General features: G+C 46.1%; 1 protein-coding gene across 2 annotated transcripts; it reads right to left on the bottom strand.

Moving 5' to 3' along the window:
* Positions 1 to 3,622: 3,622 nt before the first annotated feature.
* On the bottom strand, positions 3,623 to 22,121 carry UTP14A (UTP14A small subunit processome component). Of its 2 annotated transcripts, none has more exons than XM_077888089.1 (15): positions 21,969 to 22,120; positions 20,895 to 20,970; positions 19,596 to 19,666; positions 18,568 to 18,632; positions 17,036 to 17,178; positions 16,589 to 16,744; positions 11,844 to 11,963; positions 11,654 to 11,748; positions 10,933 to 11,056; positions 10,773 to 10,850; positions 9,900 to 10,290; positions 7,511 to 7,917; positions 6,556 to 6,749; positions 6,331 to 6,430; positions 3,623 to 4,064 (listed from the first exon to the last, which is right to left on the bottom strand). In XM_077888089.1, exons 1-15 carry the CDS (start codon positions 21,992 to 21,994, stop codon positions 3,792 to 3,794), a joined length of 2,319 nt encoding a protein of 772 aa, XP_077744215.1. In that variant the 5' UTR covers positions 21,995 to 22,120; the 3' UTR covers positions 3,623 to 3,791. The 2 variants fall into 2 exon arrangements, 1 of the variants encoding a protein (XP_077744215.1); XR_013374606.1 differs by having other exon boundaries at positions 3,926 to 4,064; positions 6,648 to 6,749; positions 21,969 to 22,121.
* Positions 22,122 to 23,259: the final 1,138 nt, after the last annotated feature.

The following is a 23,259-nucleotide window of genomic DNA, read 5'->3' on the forward strand; positions in this document are numbered from 1 at the left end:
ACTAAGTGAGGACTTAGAAGAGGTTCAGGAGAGGAAACATGGTCAACTTGGGCATCAACGAACAGGTATTTTTTTTGAAGTGTCTATGGGCACATGGCTGGGTTTTATGTCCACTTGAGCCGCGTCCCCAAAACCCGGATGGAGGGGTTTTTGCCAGTTCTCCACGCGGGTCAGTACAAAGGGCCAGAGGCAACATCGCTCTGTGCGGCGTGGTGTGGGGAGACCCGGGCCGGGTCGCGGCGGGGGGGGGGGGGGGGGCGCCGAGGCATTCGGCCTCTGCCTGGGTGGCCTGTCGTGTCACCCGCCCTCGCCCCGCCCCGCCTCACGGTCCGCCGCTGAGTGAGGTCTCTCGCGGAATTTTCGGGACAGCCACTCCCCCCACCCCGCAGTTCCTCTACCCTCGTGTCGCGCTCTGGTGACACAGATTTGGGGAGGGAGCCGGGAGGAGGCTCGTGTAAAACCATCCGGGGAGGTCCGGTCGCGGCGTCTCACCGGGCGCTCCGGCGAGGCCTGGGCTGCGGGAGGCGCCGCGGCCCGCCCGTCGCCCAAACACTTCCGACGGGCGCCTGCTTGCCGGGCGGCTTCCGCGGGCCGCGCTGGGCTGGGCAGGGGCCACCTGGCCGGGGTTCGCGCTCCCGGGTCGTGTCCCTGCCCGTGAGGTGCCCCTGGCTCCAGGGCGCCGAGGCTCCCCCGAGGGCGGGCTGCGTGCAGCTCCCGGCCGTGCCACCGCACGGCCTGAGCGAGCGAGGGAGCGAGCGAGGCGGGCGGAGGGAGCGCGTGTGCCGGGGTGGGGGGGAGCGCGCGGGAGCGCGAGCCACCAGCCCGGGAAGGGTGGGTCGGGGAGCGGCGGCGGTGGCGGTGGCGGTGGCGGTGGCGGCGGCGGCGGGAGGAGCGAGCAGGGAACCCGGGAGGACTGCCGGCTGGCGGGCCGGAGCTGCGGGGGGGAGGGCGGAGCGCGGAGGGCGGAGATGGGGCAGCGAGAGGGAGGGGGCCGGCGGGGCGCGGCCAGGGGGCGGGGCGCTGGGACCTGGGGAAGATAAGAGCCTGCTCGCAGGGAGCGAGGGCGGGAGTGAGGGAGGGGCGGGGGACTTAGAGACCAAAGAGGAGACAAAAGGACGGGGTGGGTGGGAGGGGCATAGACAAGCGGGGATAGGGGAGGGGCGCTGGGGGACGCCTCGGAGGGAGGGGTATGAGTGTGGGGGGGCCATGGTGTGGGAGGGACTTAGGGACGTGAAGGGACAACATAAGAAGGGAGTGCGGGGGCACGGAGAAAGGGGGGGTGGGCTGGGAGTGCTCCACCACGCTGGCCACGGAGGGGGGGAGGCCACGAGGGGGAGGCCGTTGGGAGGAACGGCCACACGCAGGGAGGGGGATCCTGGGGATGGACAGTCTTCGAGGAAGGGGGGCCGGGGCTATGGCAGGCTCGGGAGAAGGGTGAGCCGACTCGGGGAAAGGGAGTGCTGCGCGAACCCGAGGGTGGAGGCGGATGGGCGTGCGTGGAGCGCAGAGGGCAGGGATTTAACACTGCTGATCGGGATGACCAAAACACCACACTGGGGGCCCGCACAGACGGGACGGGGCTCCCAAGGCAGGACGAAAACTGCCCAGGGGAAAGTGGGACCTACGAGGGCTGGAGGAGGGTGGCGGGGGCGGCCTCGGGCTCGGCAGGAAGGCGCCACCACCGCCCTCTGCCCGTCCCCAGCGTGCCCCGCCCCGTCCGGGGGCCCTAAGGGCAGCGGCCTGGGCCGCGGGGGAGCCGAGCCAGGGCGGTACCATTCGGAACAGAGAGGGGGGCTTGGGGGGGAAGGGAGGAGCCAGGGGTCAGAACCCTGTTGGGGGCGGGGGGGGGCGCCACACCCTGGGAAAAAGGCTTGGGCACATCCAGAATGGACCAATCAGAGAGCAAGGCCAGGGTGGCGTCAAGGGGCAGCTTTGACCAATGGGAAGGGAGAACACTTCGGAGGTTCGGAGGAAGAAAAGAAAAAAAAAAAGCTCCACGAAACAACAATCGAATCCGTTTGGGGGCTTGAGAGGCTGGGAGTGGGCGTCGTTTATAGCACGTTCCAGCGCCTGCCCTCCCCTTTGAAGGATGGGGTCGCTTGCATCACTCCTGGGTGCTGGGGAGCACAAGGAACTGAGGAGGGTCCCGGGAAAGTAGATGAGGATTGGCCGTTTCCTGGGGGCACTTGATTGGGCGCTTCAGTTTGGGGGGTGGGTGAGACAAGGGTGGGAGCTTTGTGCACAAGAGTGAAGATAAGGTTATGGCCTCTTAAACAGAGGCAGGAGTGTGCCCGGGTCCCCCCCACTGGCTAAAGTGTCAACCAGCAAGTGGACGGAGGATAATCTCGAACCAATGGAAAACTTAAAAAAATACACCCTGGGCTCCAAACCCGATCAACATATTCATTTCCCTTCCCAGCCCCAGGCTGGCTTTTGAGAAGATAAGCAATGGTATTAAGGGCCCACAGCTACCACTAGGAATTTCATAAAAATTTATGGTGTGGCTATCGGCTTTGGAGTTAGTCTCGGTTCCTAGTGTCTACTCAGTCATTAATGTGTAGCACTAGATATATCACTCTACTCTGTGTTCTTTGGCCTATAAAATAACGGCATTGAGACTAGGTACCTAGCTAGCTCTAAACATTTTGGAACTGATCTGGCAAGTGGTGTGCTCGAAAACCTGGGCTATACCGCTTTGGGAGAGGATTGCAAAAGAAAACTCCGTGGAGTTGTAGAGCTTTCGGCCCAGGAATCCCTAATGTCTGTGAAATTCCTCTAACTGTATGTAAAATGGTGTGCATGTTTGTGCATTTCTCTGGTGAGGGTTCATAACTCCCATCAAATTCTCAGAGGTGTAGACAAAATGAACTCACATCTTGGTCTAAAAGGGCCAAGGAGTCCAACCTCCAAGGCAGGGGGTTGTCATACGATAGTGGTTATGTCCTCTTGGAATCTTAGCAAGTTTCTCCAATTCCTTGTTAGAAATATCCGTTGGGGGGGGAAGGGGGACTCTTTCCATATATGTCAATCAAAGACAGGCAGATTCTTCAGAGCTGAGAAGCACTTGTGAACTGCCATAAAGCAGTTGGAATGAGATGCTGGTCCTGAGTTAGGAAGGAAAGAAAACAGAACTTTGCTTCTGGAAGTTCATCTACCTCGTCTGTAAGGTAAAGGTAAAAACTGTCTTAAGAATGAGAAAAGTGCCAACTATGCCAGACCACAACCCCTGCAAGCTCCGAGGCTCAACCCCTGCAAGCTCTGAGGCTCACACATGAGAACAACAGTAGTGGCTGGACTAGAGCTCAAGCTAGCTTCAGCACCTGCTGAGGACCAGCCCAGGGCACAATCCACTTGCAGTGTGTGTGCATGCTGTTTTTAGGTTCAGAGGTTAAGAGTATATGGTATTTAGTCATTATCCTTGACTCTTCAAATTTGTTCTAGTGGATCATGCCTGATATGTATTTAAGATCATAGGCTATGGTAACATCTCTCTAATTTAGGACTAACTACATAAACTTAGGTGAGAAAGTGAGGTTTCCCTGACAAGTGTGACTGGAAAAATGCAATGGGGAGCACCCAAAGATGTCCTGTCTGACTTGTGACAACACAGGATACACTCCAGTTAAATAGATAAAAATGAATTTATTTCTAAAATGCGGCTTAACTACACTCACAATGTGCTAAGCCAGTCTGCAAATTGATCCTGCAGCTCGGAGTAAATCCGGGCCAGTGGAGGAGCAGTTGGGGTTCCTAGTTCTGGGCACCAAGAATTCAGTCACTCCTCCAGCAACTCAATTTACAGAGTTCTTCTTCAGCTGTTTTTTGTGACGTGTGGAGAGTTGTTTTGGATTCCTCTGTACAACAGAGAGGTCCGACCTTGAGGAAGACCGGTAGCCCACATCCTCTGCTTTTATAGGCTTAATGATGTGACCTGGCTTGGTGACAACCCTGGGTGTAGTCAGCTTTTGGAAGGCCCTCTGTGTGTTCCATGTAGATCCTATAGGGGTCTGGATGGTCCTTTCAAATTGCTGATGGTGGGTGAACGGATATGGAAGCACTCGCACCTGGAAAGGAAGGCAGAGGGACTTGTCAGGAGTCAGGCCTGGGGTGCAGTTGGTAAACTCTAATGGCAACTGGTTGGTAGTTGAGTGCATAAGCCACAGTTCTACATGGCTGCAGTGAATGAAGCTGCAGAGAGGTCAAGGAATCCCAGTACCCCCAGTCTAACCTTAGAAGTTCCAATGTGCTTGAGGACATCTGGGATTGGAAGACATCTAACAGGAATGAGACAGCTCCCCCATCCCCGAGGCTTACCCAACAATCTAGGAATTGAAAACCTACCCTGACACTGCCCCTGTAGTGCAGGAACACTATAGTAAGCTCCAGGGCTGCTATAACTCTAAGTGGGTCTTCCTATCCAGTACTGTGAGACTGCAAGAAACATCTGGGCATTTATCGATCCCTGTGAATGTTGTGACCCTCCAACCCTCTTGGAGCTCTCAATCAACCTTGCTTTTTCCTCTTTGATACACAGGACTGACGTTTTAAAGAATCCAAAATGGTGAACCTCACTGGGCTGTGATGCTTAGTTAGCTTCATCCTCTTTTGGCATCACAGAATGTCAGAGCTGGAAGGCCCTAGCTAATGGAAAAGGTCATCTCCCTTGGTCCCAGAATCTGGCTTAGAGAGGGGAAGGGATTTACCCAGGTAAATTAATGAACAGTGAGAGAGAACAGACCCAGGGCTCCTTTCCTTGCCTAGTACTACCTTCAGACATTTAAATCACCTTTAAACACTTGACCCGAAGGCTGAAGAAGAGGGGAAAAACAACATAAGCAGGAAAATCAGGAAGTTATAATCAGTAGTCTCTGGAGATACTCAGTGGAATGCTCAAGAGAAGCGGAGTACTGCCGGGTGGTCCTGGTGGTAGTGAAGGACACAGATTCTCTTCAGGTTAAGGGAATGTCTTATGTCTTATTGGGTGGGGTTGCTGGCTAATTTGCGCATGTCACGTAAAGTGAGAGAACAAAACACCTGGGCAAAATAGTCTTGGGAGGGGCTTTTCTTTTTTCCTTCAGCTTGAACCATACTTTATTCTATTGCATCCTGGGACCTGCAGTCTATAGCTTATTAAAAAGATGAAAAAAAAATCAGGGAGATTCTTAGAAAACTGTCAGTTTACCGTGACTGTATTTTTTTTCTAAAAAGACAAAGCTCCTGATTTTACTGAGGTCCACACTGCCCTTCCTATCCCGGTGAAGCACCCTTTTTCTCTCTCTTTTATTCTGTAACTGCCTGATCATCACCTATTTTGTGGTTATAGATCTGCAACTGGGATGAACAGTGGTTACAATTCAATTTCTGCAGGGACTGGTTCACAAAATAAGATCGATAGAGTATTACTGAAGTGATCATTTCTCACTTCTTCTTTATACCTATTAAATAGTTCCCCCTCTTTTTCAGAAGAAAAACTATAACTCATTTCAGTATTAAATAGGCTGGGGACAGATCTCAGGGTCATAGACTTTCAGAATTGAAGGGAACAGGAACACAGAAATCATTGAGTCCAGCCAGTCTCATTCCCGAGTCCCCTCTACACAGGCTCATATCCCCAGGGCAACCCATTCTCCCTGTGGACCAGCAGAAAGTTTTTCCTGTTTTTTTTCTTAAGTAGGCTCCATGCCCAATGTGGAGTTTGAACTCAGGACTCTGAGATCAAGAGCCACGTGCTCTACGGACTGAGCCAGCCAGGCATCCCAGAAGGTTTCTCTGTGCACTAAACTCCCTGATTTTCCTTTAACTGCTACTTTATGTGACTGCACTCCACACAACAGCCTTCAATATACTCGAAGACCATGATCATGCTCCAGTTTGCTTCTCTCTTAGGTAAACATCCCTGGCTTGTCATAGTACACAATTTTAATTCCACTTGCTATCCTGAATGAGTACCACTTTGTCATTTTTCTTAAGATGCAGCTTAAACCCATAGCCTCTCAATGTTATCTTGACTATGAATACAAGCCTGAAGAACAGTAACTCTTAGTTTGGTGAGACCCATCTGCATCAGAATCATCTGGGGTGCTAGCTGAAAACTCAGATTTGGGGCTCCACCATCGCTGTCAAGATTTTCCTTTAAGCCTCAACCTCGTCCAATTCTGAAATTAAAACACCAGAATTGACCTGGAATTATTCATCTCAGAGCCAGTCAGTGAAAAAGAGAACAGCTTTGATTCTGTGGTCAAGATCACATATCCCTCTTTGACCACACAGCACTAGAATATTCCTCTTAAGCAAGGGAGCTAGGTAGCAAAGAGTTTCTCTCTCCCTCACCTGATGAGCTGCTGCATGGACATTTCGCTTCTCATTGATAATCACATTTGGCAAATTCTTGTCTTTTCTTGGAGGACCCTCCGGGGCTTTAATGAGAAACCTGGAAAGCAGAACAGCAGGACGTCTAAGAGCATTAAGGACTTAATCAAAAGGGCAGGGAAGACGCAAGAGGGTGAGGTGGGAGAACCTGGTGCACTTCTGTCAGGCTTTCTTCCCTGTTCTTACCGGCGTCTCTTCTTGGCACTGGGCTTCAGGCCCACACCACCCCACTCGCCCCAGCCAGGCAGAGTCAGGTCCACGTCCTTTGGCTTACTCGCCTCCACAGCTTCCCTCTTCTCTTTCAAGAAGTCTCTGATGACATCATCCCCAGCAAAAGCTTCCTTTATCATCTGCTTTTGATGTCTCTCCTCTTCATCTTCCTGGGAAGAAAGAGTGAGAGCTACTGCTTGCCTTAAGAGCCAAGGTCCCTGGCGAGAAAGCTAGAATTTTTGGGTTGTGACGTTTTAGCGCCCCCTAGGGGGAAAGCGCTGAACAATGATGGTCTGGCTATATAAATGAACTGGTAGCCAATCATGCTCCAATTTTCTTTTCTCTAGGGTAAAATATCCCTAACTCATTATCATATGACACAATTTTTAAACTTTCAGTAAGGAAGCTGCAGCACGGAGGAAGGAATGGCCTGTGTAGGAGGAGGAACTCCAAGTGGCCTGGACAGAATGTGGGTGCCCTCTGGCTTACATCCCTGTAAAGACAGGTGCCAGAGCCCCTCATTCAAGCAGTTTCAATTACTTAATCGGGCAGTCTCGAATCATTTCAGATCCCAGTGAATGGAGCACAACCTTGGCAACAGCTTAATGACTCACCTTTGAGTTGTCCTGCCTGGGATCTGGCCAGAGCTTTGAGTGCCTCCCGCTTTCCTCTGAGGGCGGTTTTAGAGTCACCCCAGGGAGGGTTTGGTGGCTCTGGATTTAAGATGTGGGAGTGTCGGCAGCACTCACATATTTGCATCTATTAATGGTCACGGGGGCCAGCCTGGCTCCATATTATTCCAGACCTTTCAACTACTGACATGTGTCCCTGGCATAACAAAACTTCACAGATTCTACTCCTTGGGCAAGAAGGGCATTTTCTGCACCAGCTCTGATCCCCCACAATGGCCCACGCCCTTGGCTCTGCTCACCAACTCCTCTACTGTTGTGGGCACTGCCAAAGACTTCACAGAAGGAGATTTTGTGGTTAGGAGGTTCTGTAGATCAATCATTTGCTCCTTCCTTTTCTTTTCCTTGGGAGCACCAGGCAGATTATGTGGGTTCCTCTCCAACTGCTGCCCTTCTACCACAGGCCTGGGGACCTCCTTATTTTGAAAACATCCTTCTTTCCCCAGCTCCTCTAGCTCCTCCATAGTGTGTGCTCTCTCCGGCCTCTGCATCAGCAGGGGCTCCTCTTCTGCCTCGGTAGGTTCCTCTCTCTGGACTGGCAGAACTGTCCTCAGTGAAGTCATGTTCTGCTTCCCAGATTGCTGGTTTGCTTTGTTGAGTTTCTGAGACAGTGCCCTCAGTTCGGACAGCACCTCCTGGCTGCTAGAATCTAGGGGAAGAAATGAAAGCTGTCAAGTAAAGGAGGCTAGAAGTTGCCTTACCAATGAGCACACTCGACAAGGAGCATTACATGCTCCCATTCATGGGACCGGGCACTAGAGGGAAGAGAGGATTCCATTTGCTAGATCTCTTGGAGAGTTCACTAATCATTGCCTATCATGTAGCAAGCAACAGAGTTTAGTAGTTAAAAGAAGCATGTTGGGAAGCAGATGTCCTGGGTCCTATTCCCAGCTATGTAAGTGACTCACGGCATAACTGGAACTGTGGCTTAATTCCCCCTGCAGTAAACCTCACTTGGAGAGATGGCCTCAAGTTCCAAATTTTTAAAAAGCCATTTTTATAGGTAGCCTCTGAATGCAACGTAATTCTAATTTATTATTTGTCATTTATGTCGTTGTTTCCTATTTGTCCGAACCAAATCCAGCACTGTTTTATCCAAAAGCAGCATCTCATCATCTGCTGTGGCCAAGCAAGTCACTTGGCATTTTTTAGTCACCGGCAACATTTGAGCAAATACCACCAGGCTCGGAGTGCCCTGAGGGAAATATGGCAGTGACACACTTATAAACTCTTCTTCAGGGCAGCCCAGGTGGCTCAGTGGTTTAGCGCCGCCTGCAGCCCAGGGCATGATCCTGGAGACCTGGGATCGAGTCCCACATTGGGCTCCCTGCATGAAGCCTGCTTCTCCCTCTGCCTGTGTCTCTGCCTCTCTCTCTCTCTCGCTGTGTGTGTGTGTGTGTGTATCTCATGAATAAATAAATAAAATCTTAAAAACTCTTCTTCATTTGACTCGAGTTGCCTCCATTCCCAAGTTCATCCTGCTCCCTAGCTGTGGCTTGAAGCCACTCTAAGAAGCTACTTAAGTCTGCCCTTTGGACACTTGTATGTTTATTCCGCAAAGATCAAGGTCCTTGCTCCTTTTATTTGGAGTCCACAACTTTCCACTATTTTAGGACTATTTGCCTGAAGGTTTGGGAACATTCTATTAACTTATCATCCAAAGAAATCCAAATCCACCTTTCATACCACAACCAACTGCTCTATACATTTAGCAAGATGACCCGCTTTTGAGGAAGCTCAACAGGATACGGCTGATGTCCTGGGGTCATTTAAAGACGGACCCACAATCTCGGCCTGCAGTGCTGCTTCCCAAAGTCCTCCTGGAGGTGACTGCTTGTAACTATTGATCTCAGCACTCTCCAGCTGAGAACCCTAAGCAAAGGTCCTATGATACATGCTAAGCTACAGCTCTTTCCAGATATTTTTTTTTCACAGAAAAAGAGATTCTTGCCATCATCTGAATGCATTATTTTTATAGGACATAAAATCAGACCCAAGGAATCTGTCTAGATAGCCAAACGATTTCTGAATGTAGTTTCCTAAGCAGACTTTCTCCCCAGAGTGGGAGCCTTCTGACCCATCTCAAGGGTGCTACGGTTGTTAATATAAAATCTCTTTAAGATAACAGAAAATATAATATACAAATCGACTCTGAGCATGGGGTGACAATTCTAATTTGCCACATAGCTTGTGGAGTCATTTGTTCCTGTCGAGAAAGTCCACCCGCCCCAACATCTATCAACTGACATCACGAAGTGCTGAAAATGCCATTCCTGCTTTATCAACAAAACTGAAAACTGCAGCAGTGATTCGAAATTTCATAATGCCTCAAAACCCATCCGTGTTTGTTGGTGGGAGCGCAGTTCCCTCCACTTTGTGGGCACCAGTCAACTCAACTCCCGCCCTTATTTCAAGGATGGTGCACTTCTGTCTTTTGATGATCACATAGTAATGCCTTCGAAGATGGGTATTATGAAATCAGTCTTCTCTTCAGGGACCCACGGCCCTCTGTGGGGAGTCCCTTGAGCCTAGCCACACTGAAGCATGTGTGTGTGGATGGTTTTCCTGCCTCAGCCCGTCCACGGCACTGGCACCAGGCAGAGGTCTCCTATCCAGCCCACCACAACTCACCTTCTGACTCTTGTTTCCTCAAAGGCTCGGCATCCTGGCTGAGCCCAGACTTTTTCCTAAGTGCTCGCCTTTCCTCAAATGTATTTAACAAGATGTCTTCTTTGGCCCCTGGTCTTTCTTCTTCCTTACTTTCAGAAGCCTCATGGGCCACAGGCTCCAGAAGTTGCTCAGCATCCTGGACCTTGGCCTCTTTTGGGCCACTGAAGGGATTCCTGAGCATCCAGGGGTTTGGCCCATCGGCATCCCTCTGAATCTCATTCACTGTATCGGGGACCAGGAGTTCACCCTCTTCCTCCACACTCCCCTTCTCTTCCTCACTGTCGGAGGCTGCCTGTAGCTTCTGCGTCAGCTCTTTGTTCCTGGCCAATTGTTCCTGCATAGCCTGGCGAGCCTGGAGGAAGGAGTCACAGCACAAGCGCCTTGTCATTAGTGACTGCAATGACACCTTTCCTGGTTCATTTCATAAAGCTGCCTCCTCTCAATTTGACTTTAAGTATTTCTTACTGGTGCCTACTGTTTAAATTGCACATATATTACTGCATTAACAGCTATGGAATAAAGTGGGAGACAAATTCTTTGTCCTCAAGGAAATGAACATGTGAAACAAGGCAGGAAAAAAAAAAAAAAAACAGCTCCTCTCCCCTTTAACTGGACTTGCCTTCAATGCTGCTTCCCTTTCATCTCTCCTTTTCCACCTTGTTCCTGGTTCTTTTCTTCTCTGCCTTAGAGATTTTCTGATGTCTTTTTAGAATCCTGGTTTTCCATTCTTCCTCAAGGCTTTTCCCTAACTCTGCTTCTGCTAGCATCCTTATGGACTGATTTTCCTTTCTGTCCTCCAATTCCATCTCTTCTCTCACCCCGATGATCTCTTACCTCCAGGTCATATTTGGCCATAATTGCCTTTGCCTTGGCCCATTTCCCACTGTTCTGGTGCTTAAGGCTCATTCGCTCCTGGAAAAAAAGGGCAGAGTGAGCTCCTTACCACTTTTTGGGGAAAGCTGGTTCAAGGGGTGGGGGTGAGAGGCAGCCTCACCATCATTCTGGCCTTTTCGATTTTTTCCAGTTCTTCCAGTGCTGCAGTAGGATTGACCTTCTGCAGCTTCTCAAAGTCTTTTAGGGCTTTCTTGGCCTTTTCCTTCTTAAGGACCTTGTGATACCTACAGGGTGAGAGGGCAGAGATTTAGCTAAAACACAGGCGCCACACACAAAAGGTGTCCCCGCTCCCCAAGGGGTTTCCCTATGCAGGGGCTAGAATGGACATCACAGAGCTGGCTGACTATAGGGAACCAGTTTGGGACCTGAGAGGACTGGCAAGCCTCTCCGTCCCTGCAGCCCCCAGGGGCACACCTCTGCAGAGCAAAGAGTCCCCTCTGCTTCTAGAGCGCAAGGCAAGAGTAGAAGAAGTTCCAAAGAGGCAAAAAGGCAGGAAGGAAGCCCTACTGGCCTCAACAGCTGTAGAATTCAGAGCTCATTCTGCAGAACCATTCCGTGATGTCCTGGAAGGGAGAGAAAGTAATTGAACAGTCCTCTTTTTAGCAAAACCAAGACTGAAAGCCAAAGCCAGAGGAGAGGGCACTACCGAAGCAGGCAAAACTATGAGGTTGGACTGAGAAAAAAAAATGCTAGTCATTCCTATTTGGGACCTCTTCCACATGACCCCAGTTGCTACATCAAAGGCTCTCCTATGGAATCATGATTAGCCAGATCACTTTCTTCCAGAGCACCCGTGGCCACTTCAGTAGGGGCCTCCTTACTTTTTGCTCTTGATTTTCTTTTCTCTTCGAGCCCTGGCCTCATAGTAGGACTGCAGGGCCCGGGCCCTCTGAAGCTCTGCTCGGCGCATCTTAGCCTACAATGAATGACATTCACAGTGACTCCTGGGCTTTGAGGGCAAATACTGGAACAGAGCATGTCTGGGTGTATCAAAGGGCCTGTTACACTTACCTCTTCCAGGCTCATGGCTTTGAGAGAGGCCTTTTCCACAGGAGTCAATAAAGGATCTGTCACTGGCTGCTTGTTCTTATGGAGGATGTTAAAAACTTCGTGCTCCAGGGGAGTTCTTGCCTTAAGGAGGTAATAGAACATTCTAAGTCTTAATCCATGCTCCTAGCCTCACTGTGTACAATCTTATGACCATCTGCTTTATGACACTATAATGGGAATCACAAACTGGAAAGGATCGGCTGTTACAGCAAGAGAAAGGGTTCCAGTGTTACTGTTCAGCAGTGTAGATAAAACCTCATTTTCTTCCGATTTAAGACAACTTCAGCAAGGGGATTCCAAAGCTACTCTCTAATATTACTAAGAGGATCACTCTGTTCAGATTACCAGAATATGTAAAACAGAATACCATTCTCTTAAATATCAAAGCAGGATGTCCTTAAGGTAAATGCTGGCAGGATGGAGGAACAGCAGTACCAAACTGTCAGTTTTGATAGTGGTAAAACAAAATGGTTCCTGTATTATGCATATTTGAAGTATCTATGTGTATTAACTGTATAGCAAGGAATCTAAGACTCATTTAAGCCTCCTTTAAAGAACATTTCTAGAAGAGAGGGAAAGTTAAGTCTTAGCTTCCTGACAGTTCAAATTTAACTCTAGTCATTTTCTAACTTTGGTTCCAGTCCCTTATTTTCCAGTGAACTTTGCATGCTAGGTAGTCTATATATATGAAATGAATGGACTGAACCACTTACTTCACATGTTAACAAAAGATGCTGTTACTGCTCAATTGATGTATTTTAACCATTGTAGATGGTTAAAATAATCAGGCTGATCATGCCGTGGTTCACTTTGGTTGGCAAGGTGCAAAGATAGCGCCTTTGAAACAGATCCTGTTTCAAACCTCACACATGTATTACATGTAGTTTTCTTTAACAGCCATATACATCATGGTCGGTATTAAACTTACAAATATCTGGACAGATGCATAAACACACATCATCACATGTTACATGGCACTATTGATTTAACCATAAGCCTATTCTAGTGAATGATAAAGGTGTAATGTTCTTCCATTTTTAGTATTTGCAGTAGTGATCAATCACAGGCTACAAAATGATTTATATTACAATGTTGTAATCTTCCTCCAATTCAATTTACAAACACTTATTGATTGCAGCTACATTCCAGGCACTTGTGCAGGGTGCTAGGAATACACAATTGATTAAGATCGTTCCTGTCCTCATAGAGCTCATAGCCATTCAGAGGGAAAAGACACATGTACCACTGGCAACATAATGGGTCACATGTTAGTCCACAGGAGCGATAACAAAGGAAGTGAACAATGAATTTTGATTAGGAGGTGGGTTAGGCTTGGGGAAGGATTTTTTGAGTGGCTCTGAGCCATTAAGTACAATTCTGTAAGGGCAGGGAGTGGTGGTAGCAAATGGAGATGAGTGTAAATAAAAACAGATATATGGACAGGAGAGATATATAAAGGAAAATGTGTTGTCCAGTGTAACTAAAATGCTAGGGGCTTTTGTCTTATTCTATAAGTGGAGAGCCTTCTGAAGGATTTGAAGCAGGAGAGTGACAATCGGTTTTGTGTTTCAGAAAGAAAATCATGGCGATCGTGTAAGGGGTTATATATAATGTGTCAAATGACAGGTGACAATGGAAATGAGAAGAGGAATCGGGATCTGAGAGCTATTAAGGAGAAAGTGCACAGGAGTAGCCCACTATGTGGGCTGGGGAGGGATAGCAGTTAAGGGTGGCGGGGAGAAGGAGGAAGGGGAAGAGGAAGATGATTCAGATGGTTGAGGTTTCCAACATAAGGGACCAGGGTGGGGAGTTCTGCTATTGATTCAGTTACAGAATGATGGTGGTGGTTCAGGGTTTGGGAGTCTGGGGAAGGAAATGCCAAGCCTACTTTGTTGTGTGTGAAGTTTAAGGTGCGTATGAAAGACCCAGGCGAGGCCTACTGGTCATATGGAATATGAGAGTGGAGCTCAGAAGAAGGCGTTGAGAGTGATCTGTAGTATCTATGGGTGATAGCCAAGAGCCACGGAATTTACAGAGAATAAAAACTAAGGAAAAGTTAGATAGATTTAAAAAAAAACAACAACAACAACAAAAAAACCCCAGAAGTATGTTATCACAGAAACCAAGGGGGGAGAGTTTTTGTTGTTTTGTTTTTTAACCAATGTGATGTGTCAATAGGACCCAAAAGGCTAAAGCCTCAGAGGGCTTGGAATTTGGTGATTCAGAGGCCTCTTACTAATGCCCGCTGAGAGAAGACTCAATAGAGTAGTAGGGAAAGAAGATGAGAGTACGGAGGCAGCAGCAAAGACCAGCTCTTCCTAAAGTGTGTTCCTCATCAACTAACAAAGTTTATTATTTTAAGGTTTAAAGTTAAATTTATTTGATTTTCATTTGTGCACTCTGGGTTAGAAGAAGTCAAAGAGGTTTCTTTTTTTTTTTTAAAAGAGGTTTCTTTATTGTCTTCTCATAGCCTTTAAAATGCTAGTGTCTATTATGAACTGCCAATCTCCAGCAGGGGCATGCAACATTTCTAGCAATGGAACCCCGCTTTTTTGAGGGCATATTGAGAAACTAGGGTTTTGAGAAGAACACTTTGGGTAATGGCTAGTGTAGGGTGGGAAGTAACCTTACATCATTTCTAGCACTTTGCAGTTTACAAATGCTTTCTTATGCATTATACCATTTAAATCTTCTTGGAGTAAAATGGAATTTTAGGAATCTGGGCTAAAACTATAGTGCATACTTTTTGGATTCTTAATCTCCAGTCCTTGGTACTTTGCATCCTAAGTTGTAAGAAGAGAACTTAGTTGCTAATCAGAAAGCATGCCCTGAACTAAGCATTTCTTTATTGCTCTGTACCATACTGGCCTGATTTCTCAAAAATGAATCTTAGAATAAATGCTACAGTGGATTCATGTATAGCATCTGGGTTGGGGGGGCCTCCACTCTGTCTTGTGCAGGGAGTTCTTGGAGAGTAGAGGTTGTACTACCCTTTTTTTTTTTTGAGGTTCTACTATTCTTTTTTTTTTTTTAATAAAGATTTTTTTTTATTTTATTTATTTATGATAGTCACATAGAGAGAGAGAGAGAGGCAGAGACACAGGCAGAGGGAGAAGCAGGCTCCATGCACCAGGAGCCCGACGTGGGATTCGATCCCGGGTCTCCAGGATCGCGCCCTGGGCCAAAGGCAGGCGCCAAACCGCTGCGCCACCCAGGGATCCCTAGGTTCTACTATTCTTAATGCAACCCTCCTCCTCTACCATCTCATGTTTAATAACCAACTAGGCATTTTCCAGCTATCTCCAAGATTACACTATTATTTGGGAAAAGCAAGATGCAGAATGATGTGTAGTAGCATATCACTACTCTTTAATTAAAAAAACAAGGTAAACACAAATATAGCAATTATATCCTTATATTAACAACAACAAAAACTTACAAAAGTGGTTATTTCTGAGTATGGTGGTAAAAATGAGCAGATTGGGGGGACAGGGGAAGGGATCAGACCTTTAGCTATGTATTTTTTTAAAAAATTTTGAATTCTACAAATTATATTACCTCTTAACTTTTTTTCCTAAAGTCTCCCATCCTGCAGCCATACTTTAAACCTGATCTTTTTTTCATGTGGAAAAGGAAGCATCCTAGAAAGAGACTGGTAGTGACTACAACAACAATATCCAAAACAGAGCTTATCCCCGAAAAAAGCAATGACTTGCTTAATGTCTAGCTATGGCAGCAAGCCATGTTTACTTGATTAGTGTTAGCTCAACTTCCCGACACGTAGAACATTATTATTTCTGGATTTGTAGAAAGCAGAGAAAAAGCATAAAGAAGCATCTATCCATAGTTTGGGCACTGCTGTTTTTGACTATTTCTACTTAAGACGGAATATTCCGTTATAGAATCCATAAGCAATGGTGTATTGGAAAAGGAAGTCCAATTGTCATGAAGTTGTTCACAGACTAAAAATGGAGACTTTGCGGACCAACATAGGATTACCAACAAGGGCATAACTACCATTCCACTCACCCAAGTGCCATCATTTACTACTGCCATCATTTCATAAAAGAAAAGCTATTTCAACACTATTAAATGGAAAGCATGACCTCTTAGTAAAGAAGAACTGGTAACTTTACATCTGTCGTACTTACAATGATCCTTTTTGCTTCAGACGAATGAAATATTTGCCAGGGATCAGTGTTTGGATGACCCAGCCCTAAGATAACTTTTTTATTTTCTGCAGCTCAGAGTCGTATGGAGTTACTTGCTAAACTTCTAGTCATTACCCATGGATACATTATATTTTAACGTGGTAGTCCTTTACAAGCAAACGTTGGTTCTCTAGCTCATATGTAGTCCTACTAAGGCTCATTTATGCTGCTGAGTTCCTGACTTTCCCCAGATCAGAATGCAGGTTTAAAAGCTTTTTAAAAATGGGTGTGAAACAGAAAACATCACTGTGTTCCCTCTCTATGGGCAATCAGATGCTTTCACACAAAAACATGGAAAGAACCATGTGCTGTGTGCTACCAGCAGAAGGGTGACTACAGAGCAATGCTGGCAATGGCACGACTGACCATGAGTCCCACTATCTCCTCTCCCTTGCTAGACTGCTTCATTAAAGACTGCAGCTGGGGTTTTAGCTTACCAGGTCCAATCACATCAATCTCACCTGCTAAGGTGCAGTTTCCTGGTGTTGCACTCACCTTCCAGCCACTGAGCACATGTTCAATGGGAGCAAAAGCAGACTGCTCCTTCTCCAGGGGAAAAACCAGCTGCTCTGCCTGCCGGTTCTTCAGGATGATGGGCTCCCATTTGGAGAGGGCTTGTGAGGTTTTATTGAATGCCACTTCTCTGTGGATCTGAAGCAGGCAAAGTATACGAAAGGAAAGAGCCACGAAATTAAGCACTGAACTCAGAGGATCTGTAGGGAATCAAGAGCCAATGTTTCTCAGCCCAAGAGTCAGGATGTTAGAGAAGCTCTTGCTTACTTCTCAGGATGCACTTCCCCCAAGAAGTGTTTTAATCTTTTCCCTGGCAATCACAATTTCCCCCTCCCCCCAGTTCCCAGCTCCCTCTCTTCCCTTCTTACCCTATTTTTCCTTGTTAGTCCGATTTCTTCCCCTTAACAGACCACTTTCTCTATAACTCACCCGCTCAACCTCTTCATTGTTAAGGGGTAACTCCAAAGTCTTCTTTGATCTGACTCTATTCAGTTGCTTTTTCACGGCAGCCAATGAAGATGAAGTTTTAACAGGCCCAAGTAGATCTGAAAGGACTAGCTTTTCTCCTGATCCTGCAGAAAGGCCAAACTTTCTGGTCAGACTGAGAAATGAGGCAAAAATCTCAGTATAACATTGGGAGATGCCTCAGTATAAAACGCTGGTAGATAGGCAGATGTGCAGGGAAGCAGGAATAATTCTCTTACTTTAACCACCAGCCACAATGACACCACCTTCTTACATTCCCAAATGTGTTGGAGGGTAGCAAAGAGGAGAAAATTATTATTTATTTTAAAAAGTCACTTGTTTTTTTCTTGGTCCTTCTGCTTCCACTTTTGCCTCACTGCACTTCATTCTTCACAGGCAGCCAAAGTGGTATTTTGAAACTGTAAGTCACAGCCTGTCAGGATCCTGCTGAAAATCCTCCAGTGGCTCTGCCTTTATACTTGGAATTACATCATTCCAAAGGACATGGCCCAGCCAAACTAAAGCAGCCACTTAGTCACTTTACTGCATCACCATGTTTTAATCCTTATTGTCTCCCACCTTGATCTTCCCTAAGAATGTTAGACCCCATGAAGCCTTTCTCACAGACATCACTGTAGCCCCAGTATCTAAACTGCCCTGAAACTGACATAGTAGAAATAGAATAAGTATCTGTTGAATGAATAAGCTTGAATACATTATTATTTGTTCTGAGGGGTTACATTAGTGGTTACTAGAACCATTTAACTCATTCAAGCTGCCTAAATTGTGAATATGGTGAAAAAGATATGGCATCCAGACTTCCTATCAGCTTAAAATTCCAACTCTGCAATTTCCTAGATCATGTATTCCCAGTAGGGTGATATCAGTTGCCCACAAGGGATGAAAATTGGTTCTGGAGGTGGGGGAGTGGTGAAAAAAATCTTCAATGTTCCCAAGTTCTGTGTTCCTCCAAAGCTCAACCCAATCCAACAAAAAACTTATTCCCTGGTATCTGATTTCCTGGCTATAGGAGTGGGAGTATGTGTGTGTGTCAGGGCGGGGGGAGGCAATGAAAAACAGTCTAAAAAGACTTCTTGGGGAATAAAACAGGTTGAGAAGCATTGTACTAGGCGAAGGCCCCTGAGTAAGTAACTTGACTTCTCTGAGCTCCAGCAGATTATCTGCCTGTCCGAACTCTGTAAGAACTGAAATAGAAATGAAAGCACGAATGCGATTAAGCTAGTGAGAGGCAGCAGTCTTCATCCATGTCCCTGTACCCTATAAGCAGCTCATCAGTAGGAGATCTTGACTATGACCTTGAAGGCTTTCTTCTAGAAATGGAAAAAAACTCAAGGGCATCTGACTTTCTTTGACCACTCATATAAGTATTTATGGTAGGATCCATTAACCACATTGAAAACCGTTCTGAAGGTGAAGTGACCATTATGCTTAACTCCACAAGCTCCACACACAGATGGCTTCCTTTGTTAACTTACCTTCGGAAGTGACATTGAACTCTGATACCTTCAAACTAGCTTCAGATCTCTCAGCCAATTTCCACCTGAAATTAGGCAAAGCAGAATATGGTAGGAACGGACACATTTTGCTAGGGAACCAACACTTCTCTTTTCAAACAAGGATTTGGTTTAATGTATTGCTCTTCTAGAATCAGGTTTTGTCACAAAGAAACCAGGAAATCTGTTCCTAACCTGGGCTTGGTTTTCTAGCCATCTCTTAATGTAGACTCAGTCACTCAAAAACACAAGGCAATATGAGGTAGGCATAGTGGAAAAGGTATTGGACTTGGCTTCAAACATTCTGGATCTGCCACTTATGAGCAGAATGACTTTGGAGCAAGGCAATTAACTCCTCTAATGGGGATAAGTTCCTAGTCAATCCTTCAAAAGACTAAGTATGGATGAAGAATTCAAACACACAAAGGCCTCTAACACAATAATCGCTAACAATTACATAATGCTTACTATATGCTGGGCTTTAGTTTAAGATCTTCATGTTCATTAACTCATTTAAATGTCATGATGACCCTCTGAGGGGTCAATTAATCTTATTTTCTAGTTGAAATTGAGGTGCAGAAAGGTTAAAAATTTGCCTATACAGTCTGTCTCTGAAGTATGTGATCTTAATAATGATGCTGACACTTGTGTCTTCATTATCTTAGGCACGCGATAAATGTTTATTTTTAAAGATTTTATTTATTTAAAGATTTTTATTTATTTCTTTATTAGAGAGAGAGAGATGATGCGCACCCACACGCACATGGGGTAGGAGCACAACAAGTGGGGGTTGGGAGAGGGACAAGCAAACTGTGCTAAGTGCAGAGCCCAACTCAGCTGGATCCCAGGACCCTGAGATCACGACCTGAGCCAAAACTGAGCCAAAACCAAGTGTCAGACGCTCTAACAGCTGAGCCATCCAGGGGTCCTGGCACTCAATAAATGTTAGTTGCAGATTTGTCTCATGGAATCAGCTGGTTATAACCTGTCCAAATGGATGGGAATGTTACCTATTCTTTCCATCAAGGGAACTGATTGCTTCCAGAAGCTTTTGATGCTTTCTCTCTCCATCAATGTCCCCCTAAACATAGAAAAGGAAAAAACATCAGGATGATAAGGGAAAGGAGCATGGAAATCTCTTGTTCTTTTGGTGAGTGGATGACTGGGGAATCAGGTGAGGTCTAGTGTGCAGGCATTCAAGCTCAAACAAAGAACTGCTTCAAAAGCCAAACTTCTTCATTATTAAGAACCACAGTGTCTGATGATCTGTGGCTAATGTCATGTCTGTCTTAATCAGTATCAAGAAGAAAAGTGCTATGAGAATGTTTCAGTATAGAATATATAGCATGATCTGACACAGAAATACTGCCATTAAAAAAAACCCACAATAAGTAGTTTTGTCAAGAGAATAGAGTTGGAATTCCTATAGCATCTGTTGGAGAGCCAGCTTAATTATGTAGATGTATATTTCAGTCAGATACAGACAGGCCATTACTTATGATGGTCTGACTTAATATTTTTGAATTTATGATGGTGACACATGTTCAGTAGAAACTGTATTTCAAATGTGAATTTGATCTTTTCCCGGGCTAGCAACATGGGATAGGATTTTAGTGATGCTGGCCACTGGCAGTGAGCTGCAGCTCCTGGTCAACCACATGGATCATAAAGGTAAATAACTGATACGCTTAGAAACATTTTGTACCCACACAACAACCATTCTATTTTTTTTTTCCATTCTATTTTTTATTTTCAGTACAGTAGTCAATAAATTACACAAGATATTCTCCACTTTATTATAAAGTAGACATTGTGTTAGAGGACTCTGTCCAATTTTAGGCTAATGTAAGTGTTCAGAGCAAGTTTGAGGTAGGATAGGCTAAGCTATGTGTTCAGCAGTTAGGTGCATTAAATGCATTTTTAACTTAAAATATTTTCAATTTATGATGGGTTTATCAGGATGTAATGCCATCTTAAATTGAAGAAGATTTGTAATTAAATAACTCTACAAAAATCCAAACTTGGGAAACAGGGAAATCATAAAATGAAGACCCCATGTTTTGGTCTTACATACTCAGCTATACTTGGGCAACTTGAAAACAATGTATCTTATACAGTCTTCAAATTTCCATAGCACTTAATGCAGTATCTTATACATGAAACACTATATAACTATTTGTAATCTCTTTGCAAGATCTGAGCAAATATAAACAATGTTGCCACCATTTTTCTGTCTAGCCACGTGCTGTCTAACCTAATAGTGAGGCAGAAGGGAAAACAGAGAAGGCAGTTTAGCAGTTGTCACCCACCTCATCTTCACTGGGACTCAAGGGATAGTCTTTGGGTAAATCCTCTAATTCTTCCTGTCGGCTTAAAGCCAGAAGGCTGTTAAAGGAGGCAAAAGAGAATTATTATCAATTGGAATAACTTCTATTATAGCAAAGAATGGCCCTTTTCCCTGGAAGAGGTACAAACCAAGCAGAATGGGTATTTTAGAAATTTGTCAAGACATTAAATTTAGACCTAAGTCAGGCATCAATCCCAAGGGGTGGGCAGTGGGTGGTGACACCCCTATACAATTGTATGGAGTGAAAAAGAACTAACCTTCAGTGATTGGTACTGCATTTTCCACTGACCTCTGGGAGGCTGTAAATATGTGTGACTCTGGGTAAGGTGACAGAAGGCACTGTTGCTGGCCCTTGAGGCAAAGCAGTTTAGCCATTAATATTTCTAAGCATCCTCCACCTTATAAAGGAAGACACCTTTATAGGTGCAGCTTACTCAACAGTGACATATTGATCACTTGTTCCCAACAATGGGGAAAGGGTTAATTGGATGAAAGCAGCTAAGTACACCATTTTTCCTGGGGTTTCCTCAGCAAAGTGGATGCCTAACTGGTACCCTGAACCAAATTATAGACTCCACTATTACACAACAGTATGTACCAATCTTTACAAGGCAACCATTACTAAACGGATTATATTTAGCTCGCTTGTTGGGGGGCGGGGATGAAACATCAGAGGAGAAAATGTCAGGAATGACTCCAATCAAAATAAGGGGAATTTATAACGCAGGCACTCCCTGCGCAGAGTCGAAATGTGCCTCGGCAGCAGCAGAAAAAGGAGTCACGTGATGAGGAAAGTGCAACAAATTAGCTGGAGAAGGGTGAGGCCACATCAGAACCAACAGGGATGAGGCCAAAAAGCTGGGGAAAGGAGAAAGTGAATTAATTAAATGAAAAGGACTTTTCAAGGATGTTATCGCGGAAATTGTAATAAATGACGAAGTCTTGGAGGAGGAACAACTGTCGTCTGTTAAAAGGCAGCTTCCAGACCCGGCCCCAAACGAGACCCAGACCTCCCGCTCCGATCTTTATCCCTCACCTTTCCGCAGCCCGGACCGTGCTCATCTCGGCAGCCTGTCTCACACATGGGCCAGGAGCGGAAGCCGAAAGGAAAGCAATTTCCGTGCCGGCCGCAAAGCAATTTCTGCTTCCGCCAATCACGCGCTGCGTGTCGCGTCACTTCCGCTCCGCCCCAGGGCGTGCGAGAAACTGGAGATTGCTCCGGAGGGGCCTGTGGGACACTGGGAGACTGGAATTTAAAGTCTGTCGGCGGGCGGAGCTTTGTCCCCCCCACCCCGCCCCTACTCCCGTCTTCTCTGCGGAGCGTCGGTGTTCGCGCTCCCGGCTCGTGGTTTCCGCGCGGCCCCAGGTGGGTTGAGCTTAGGGCGAGGGCACCGCGCTGTCCCGGAGTGGCCGAGCCTTCGTTGTCCCTGCCTGATCCGAAAGGAGAGGCTCCGGCGACCGTCCGTGTTCCACAGCGTCCTGCGAGTCTGCCACCGGCCAGGGCCAGCTCAAGGTTTTTTTGAATACCGGAGAAGTGGCCAGCGTTGTGCTAGGCCCCCGAGATCTGGCAGTGAACAAAGCAAGTTTCTCTCCACTCCAAAGGAAAAATCTCCTTGCGTCTTGTGCCCCCTTGTAATTGCAGCACCAAGTTCCTCCTTCCCTAGGGAACAAAGGTTCATCCAAGAATGGGCCTCTGTTGGTGGCTGCAACTTCCTCACCTCCCATCAACTGTTAAGAATGCTTTTTTAAATTAAAAAGTAGAAAAGTACGAAAACGTTCGTGCCATCTGTTTTAAGCTATTTCCGTTTTGCTTTTGCCCCACTGTTCCACTGAAACTGCTCCAAACAAGATCCTCAGTGACACCCTCAGTTGCTAAAATAAAATGGATATTTCTCACTCTGTCTTCCCAGAATTTTGTGTGGAATTTGGTACTGTTAGTTTGTTTTCTTATTCATATTCAGGAAATTTTTTTGACCATTTACTATGTGCCAGGCCTCTAGGCATATGGGGACATTAGTGCACAAAACAGACACATTCCATGGCTTATAGACTGACTTTCTAGTGGGATTACAGATGATTTTTTCGTTGTCGGAAATCCATCCTGGGCTTGCATGACACCACTCTCTCCTGGCATCTTAGCTTTATGGCCATCTTTTTCAGTCCTCTCTGCTGGATACTTTTTCTGTACTAACTCTTTAAATGATGATGTTCCTCAGGCTCTGTTCGCAGCCTGTTTGTCTACTCCACATGCTCTTTCTTTCTTTCTTTCTTTCATTTATTTATTTATTTATTTATTTATTTATTTATTTATTTATTTATTTATTTAT

The sequence above is a fragment of the Canis aureus genome, chromosome X, assembly GCF_053574225.1.
Source record: "Canis aureus isolate CA01 chromosome X, VMU_Caureus_v.1.0, whole genome shotgun sequence".
NCBI lineage: Eukaryota > Metazoa > Chordata > Mammalia > Carnivora > Canidae > Canis > Canis aureus.